The 6,940-nt window shown below is 35.0% G+C and overlaps 2 protein-coding genes across 2 annotated transcripts; one reads left to right on the forward strand and one right to left on the reverse strand.

Moving 5' to 3' along the window:
• The first annotated feature begins 888 nt into the window (after positions 1-888).
• LOC120123783 (cytochrome b-c1 complex subunit Rieske-4, mitochondrial-like) lies at positions 889-2,705 on the forward strand. Its single transcript, XM_039142610.1, has 2 exons — positions 889-1,142; positions 1,899-2,705. The coding sequence occupies exons 1-2, from the start codon at positions 977-979 to the stop codon at positions 2,540-2,542; spliced, it is 810 nt and encodes a 269-aa protein (XP_038998541.1). The 5' UTR covers positions 889-976; the 3' UTR covers positions 2,543-2,705.
• Positions 2,706-4,407: 1,702 nt separating this feature from the next.
• On the reverse strand, positions 4,408-6,314 carry LOC120123848 (phosphatidylinositol transfer protein 3-like). The gene is made up of 6 exons (XM_039142661.1): positions 6,048-6,314; positions 5,688-5,946; positions 5,515-5,551; positions 5,071-5,176; positions 4,819-4,929; positions 4,408-4,590 (listed from the first exon to the last, which is right to left on the reverse strand). Exons 1-6 carry the CDS (start codon positions 6,084-6,086, stop codon positions 4,474-4,476), a joined length of 669 nt encoding a protein of 222 aa, XP_038998592.1. The 5' UTR covers positions 6,087-6,314; the 3' UTR covers positions 4,408-4,473.
• Between the last annotated feature and the right edge of the window lie 626 nt (positions 6,315-6,940).

Raw genomic sequence — 6,940 nt, forward strand, 5'->3', positions numbered from 1 at the left:
GAGACCTCTATTTATAGTGGAAGCTCCCCTCAATAAACGACTAAGATCTAAGTACATCGACGACCTAGATCAAATACAATCTCCTAACCCACCAATAAAGGGATTGTGATTACAAAATCTTCTCTTAACTAAGGAAACTCTATCAAGCTAGTTATATGTTGCCTTAGATAAAATATTACAAAGTTTATGGAAAGAATCATGAGGATTTTGCATTAAACCAAGGATTCTCCTGCCATAAATGTGCAATGCTATTAATCTCCATGGAATGGGCTAGTCTTCATGGGTCCAGGAAGGTCCAAAACGTCACCTAAGTACTCTTGGGATACTTCTCGTGTGCTAATCTCAGTTGTGGGCTTGCGGTTTGTGACAATAGCATGAAAACTTTAGTGTAATGTAAATACTGTAAGAGTTAAGTACAACAGAAATCACCTAAATTTGTTGTTTTAATCCCCTATAACTTTAAAGATTTGCGCCTTTGTCATTAATGTAATAATTTTTTTATTCAATAGTTGGCTTCTAAATACGAACACGTGATACATAAAATGTTGCAAATTATCAATTAAGTCACGGGTAAAATTTATAAATAGTCACTAATCAAATTGTTGAACTTTATTAAACTATTATAAAATACTCATTAAATTTGAACTTTTTATAAAATAATTCATAAATTAGTTAAAAATATAACATTATTTTATAATAATTTTATAATCGTTAAAAGTTTAATGATAAAAAAGTCATTTCACCTTAATTCAGTAATAATTTCCGTTTATTCAGTAGCCCGAACTGGCCCAGCCACCTCTATGACCTGGTCTCTTAAGCTCGTTCATTCGGCTTCGAAACGACACCGTAGCTTTTCAACAGTCAAAACAATAAGAAAAACGACATGTCGTTTCATTGCCTCTTGAAAATGCATTAAAGTTTCAGAGAAGAGAAAATTTTCCCATCGAAACCCTAAGCAATCAAACAAGATCCAAAGATGCTAAGAGTTGCAGGGAGAAAATTCTGCTCTCTTCCATTGCGGTCCTCCACCGCTCTCTATCCAAACAATCCCGCCGCCTGTTCTGAATCGCCTTCCATTTCCAGATCGGTTCCCTCTCTTTCTCATTTCTCCTTCAACTCGCAGCTTCCGAATCTAATCAGAGGTCAATTTTCTCCATTTTATTTTTTCCTTTCGTTATTTATAGGTTTCCGTTTGATTTCTTCTGTATTATTTCTCTATTCTTATCGATGAGATAGTAGCGTTTGTGATGATATGCTAGATTTTGTGATTTCTCTAATTGCGTCGAAGTTAAAGAATATAGATTCAATAACCTGTCTTTTTGGATTTTTATATTTCTATTTATTACTAGATTCCTTATTATATCTGGAAAATGATTTCAGACCGAATTTGTATGATATGCACTGATGATTGCATTTATAGCTTCTGGTGTTGAAGAAATTTGATGTTTATTTTGTTTCAGTTTTTCGTATGTGAAGATTATACCATTCATTTATGCTTTTATTAAATTAAGCAGCTACATTGTGCTTTTTTATGCAATGGAAATGAGTAAAATTAAAAATGTAAAGAGATTTGTGATCCTTTGCCTGCATAAGTGAGAAGCAGTGGAGCAGCCACTCATATATGCGCAAAGACGGAGAATTTGCACATTTCAAGCCACTGTTATATTTCACGTTAACTATTCAAATTTTTAGTAAATGATCACGAGTTCAATTAACTCATGTGCCATTTAGGATGTTAGTTCTTTGAAGATAAAACTATGTTGAGGTTTTTGATATGCGAGACTATGCTACTTGACCTCGAGTGATGACATGTATGGTTTAGTTGTGTTGGTTGATCTGTTGTAATAAGTACATGTGCTTTTGTAATAGCATATGACAGTTATTTTACCATTTTCCAGGTTTTTCTTCGGATTCCCTCAGCCGAGGACATGATATGGGAATGATCTCAGATCTCCCTGCTACTGTGGCAGCTGTGAAGAACCCTACTTTGAAGATCGTTTATGACGAGTATAATCATGAGCGGTTTCCACCTGGTGATCCCAGCAAGCGTGCTTTTGCTTATTTCGTCTTGACCGGTGGCAGGTTTGTTTATGCCTCTTTGATCCGTCTTCTGGTCCTCAAGTTCGTTCTGAGCATGTCTGCCAGCAAAGATGTCCTTGCCCTCGCTTCCCTTGAGGTTGACCTTTCTAGCATAGAGCCCGGGAGTACTGTTACCGTCAAGTGGAGAGGAAAGCCTGTTTTTATCAGACGTAGAACCGAAGAGGACATCAAGACGGCTAACAACGTCGACATTGCATCCCTTCGTGATCCACAAGAGGATGCAGTCAGGGTTAAGAATCCAGAATGGCTTGTCGTCGTAGGTGTTTGCACCCATTTGGGGTGCATTCCCCTGCCAAACGCTGGCGACTATGGTGGCTGGTTCTGTCCATGCCATGGCTCACATTATGACGTGTCTGGTAGGATCCGCAAAGGGCCGGCACCATACAATCTAGAGGTACCCACATACAGCTTCTTGGAAGAGAACAAGTTGCTAATCGGGTGAGAATTATGCCAAAACCTTTTCTCTTTTGTGTGCAACAATAGTCTTGCTGCAAATTGTCATAACATGATTTTTCTCTGCACAAGAGGATTGCATTCGATTTATTCGGTTATTATGGATTTTGTATCTGCTGTTTGCTTTAAGATGAGCCAATGTTCTGAATAATGAAAACAAGATTTATTGTTTTTCTTTTTAATAATATTCGATATTCACATCTAAATTTAAATAGCGTAGCAAACCGTTGTTCCTAGTACATAAGTTAGGTCTAGAGACGGCAATTTAACTCTATTTCGACGGGTTTGACCTGATCTGATAGGGTCGATTTCTTTTTAAAAAAATCATGTTCAGGTCAGATCGGATCGGATTTTTTAAAGGGTGAGATTGGGTTCGGTTGGAGGGTGAACAACTCCGACACGACCCGAATATAATAGTGTAATTTCATTAATTTTTTTATCATTTTAAATTAAGTTCTTATTTTATATCTGGTTGAGTTGAGTCAGGTCGAATATATATTTTAAAAAATTGGATCGGATCAAAATTAGGTGGAGAATATATTTTTTGAGCTCGGTCGGATGGAGAATATAAAATTTTTGGATCGAATTGGCAAAAAACCGGAATTGTGGTGATGAAGGGGACAACACTTGGAATATTGGCGTGTACAAGTAGTGGTGCACAAAAAATCCGAATATCCGATTTTGGGTAAAAAATATCCGAAACCGGATTCTGGAAAAATCGGTTTTTTTTAAACCAGATCGGATATTTAAAAACCGGATAGTATAACCGGTTTGAGAAAAAATTGAACGACCGGTTTTTTTGCCGGATTAAAAACCGGTTTTTTTCAAATCGGATAAAAACCCGGTTTTTTATCCGAAAAAATCCGGTTTTTTTTTAAAAACCGATTTTTTGCAAACCGAAACCGGTTACACCATTCGACCCTCTAAACCGGTTAGGATCCGAATATATTTTTTTAAAATTCGGTTTTTGGGTTGGGAGAAAAAACTGGATCGGTTTTTATCCGATCCGAATCGGATTAAAATCCGGCTTCTGTGCATCTCTGTGTACCAGCTTGAATCAAGCTGAAGATTTTACAAATGGCTATTCCTTTAACAAGGTAGCCATTGTTACACGCCATGTACATCCATGTGACCACCAGCGCCACAGAATTTTATTTAACACGTGTCGGTGATATTGAAATTGATAGTGACGTGTTTTCGGCGTATTATTTCAGAATTTTTTTGACATTTTTTTAATATTTTATATTATATATAAATATGAGTTACTAAATAGATAGAGTATTTTTTTGTATTGTTTGTAGATTTAATCTTTATAATTTGATCAAATTTAGTTCATATAGAAATAAATTAATAATTAATTGAGTTTAAAAATATTATTGGATTAAAGGTTAAAATTTATTAAACCATAATATTTCGAACGGGTCTGGAGAACACAAACAAATAAATGATCGAACGTTCACGAACGTAAATGAACAAACAAATTTTTTGTTCATGTTCGTTCATTTAATTAAACGAACATAAAATCTTATTCATGTTCGTTCGTTTAATAAATAAAAGAATATAAACGAACTTTCGTCAAACGGTTTACGAATAGTTCGCTCAACGTCGGTTACAGACCTACAAATAAGTGACTTTTTTTTCAAAAAAAAATATTTACTTCAACCTGTACACGCCAATACGACTGATATTGAACTAGTAAAATCAATATAATCCGATAAAAATCGATATATATCGACCGATACCGATACTATATCGACTACATGAATCGATTATTCGTGAAAAAATAGTTAAATAAATAGGATATGATTTTAATATTAATTTAAACCGCATAAATATCCAAAGAGTGCATATTGTCAATATAATCTCAATATACAAGCTGTAGCCTGTAGTGCAAGTAAAGAAGGAAACTAGGGGGTCAAGTTAGCATTCCTCAATAGGAACCAATGGCAATTTACCTCCATATATATCTGGAAGTTGGCTTTCATCAATGTCCTTGAGCAAAGTGGATTTCAGCTTTTTGTTCTCAACAAAAACAATCTGCAAAAAATGAAGGAAATCGGGGGGAATCAGAGTGGTTTTCGAGGACATCCGAACCAACACCCTCGTTGTTCACGAGTATACGGATTGATTCGAATTTTCCAAGATTTCCAAGTGTTTTGAGGGTCATTGAAGGATTATATACGCTATAAGAGTCATGCATGAGTATTTCAAGAAAAATGAAAAGTCGGAGCACAGTAAATCAAGGTGACATAGCAAGGCTTTTACCTTCTTCTTGGTTCGGCTGTCGATGAATGGGTAAACAACCTTCCAGGAAGTCATGAATATGTAGGGCGCATGAACAATAAGCAATTTCCCAAGCCTCTCCGGGTAGCAATCCTGTAATCACAAACACGGACTTCAACAAAAATGAAGAGTCGGAGAAATATAGACCGAGATGGAAGAGTTCTGTAAAAGTCATCTGATGTAACATGTAATGCATTTGATCTTCAATGACCACTAGACGTTTGAAGAACAAACCTGGAGAATTGATAGAGATGCCAAATATGCACGAATATCACTGTTCGAGTATCCCCATCCTTCGAGATCACCAATTGCCACAAACTTCTCTTGTCCTTTTGGCATTCTAGAACACAAAAAGGATAGAATATAAGCATGTTTGGCCATGTTGGCATATAACAAAACTCAACTATACATCTCGGTTCGAAGCAGTTCATATGCATTCATGATCACGGACCTTTCTCATTTCCCATGGTGATCCATGGGGATATATATGAGGGTCTGGCTAATCATAAGCAAACAGTTTCACATCACAAGTTCTAATAATTCGGGTCTGGTTCACTCGAACAAAAGTCGAAACATACTCTTATGATCCGATACTCACAACTAACAAATTCGCTTGAGCTCTATCTTATTCAAAACTCCGTCGGACACTCATAGCTAAAGTAGGATAAAGCTGTATACCTGGCACAAATTTTCTCTAAACCATACACAACGAAGCCTGCAAAGTAAGCCATATCACAAGGTGAGTCCAAAAATCTGCGCCTTCAAGATAAAATGGCAAGAGACAGAACAAAATAGAAGCTGCAAAATTCTGGGGAATCTGTTAAACAACAAATGCATAAAAGAAAACAAACGTTTGACTTCCTCCAGGTTTCCTTTGGTGGGCTTATGTCGACCCCCAAAGGTAACAACAATAGGCCGACCCTGTTTATCAACCCCTTGCATACAAAGCTTGTTATCAGCTAATTGAGTTGAAATCTCCGATTCGGATACGAATCCTTTGGGCAAAAACGTTCTTCTCCAGCTTAAGTACTTCAAGAACATGGCGGTTGCTTTCTCTATATCCAAATCACGAGCTCGAAGGAATCTCCGGATCATAAAATCATCAGCATCCTTTTTTGAAAACCAACAAGACTCAAGTGAAGTCAAAATCTGGGTACTTAAAAGAGAAACCCAGAGTCAAAAAAGTTGAAAAAACAACAAAAAAAGGGTACCTTAGCAGATGGGTCTTCTCTTTCGGCGAGAGCTCTCATGATACCGATTTTTGCTTCGTTCTACCTCATCGCCAATGGATTCCTTTTGCTCTTCCTCTTGGCCTTCATTTTCACAGTCTTTGAATTCTATTTCTTCTTCTTCTTCTTCTTCGTGATTTTCTTCAGTTTCCTTTGCTTTCTTCTCCTTCTCCATTGAAGCTGGAATTCTCTCTGTCTATGTCTCTGTCTCTGTCTCTGTCACGATATTTAAACGAAAACAAAAGACAGTGTGACAGGGGGGAAGAAACAGAGGACAGTAGTGGTTGAAAAAGGAGTATTAAATGATGACGGAAGTTATTTTTCCGCTCTCCTTAATTTTAAGTAGGTTTAGTCTATTTTAGGCACCGAAATATATATTATATTATTTTTTAGTATCTAAATAATTTTTTTATTAAAAATAGATGTTTAATATTTTTATTAAATTTTTATATGTCTATTGTTAAAAGAATTGTTAAGTGACATCTATTATATTTATATTATTTTAAAACAAAATATTATTTAAAATTATTAAATGAATATAATTTAAGCCTTTGAAATATATGATTTATACTTATATAAGGATTTTTCCTTGAACCGAAAATCAACTTATTGAGAATTAATTTAAAATTTTAAAAGTTAGATGAAAATAATAGTAATTTAATCTATTGGTCTTTCTATAATTTTCAAAATTTGTTAGTCAAATAATGAATTTAAAGTAAAAATTAGGTTAATTTATAAGTTAGTTAGGTTTGGATTTTAACTTTTTAAAGTTTAAATTCAGTTTGATATTTTTTTTTAATTTTATATATTATATTATCCATGTAAAAAAATTTAATGGGTAAATTACAAATTTCATCATTTAACTTTACTCTTCC

This window comes from Hibiscus syriacus, unplaced genomic scaffold, assembly GCF_006381635.1.
Source record: "Hibiscus syriacus cultivar Baekdansim isolate YM2019G1 unplaced genomic scaffold, ASM638163v2 tig00110403_pilon, whole genome shotgun sequence".
NCBI lineage: Eukaryota > Viridiplantae > Streptophyta > Magnoliopsida > Malvales > Malvaceae > Hibiscus > Hibiscus syriacus.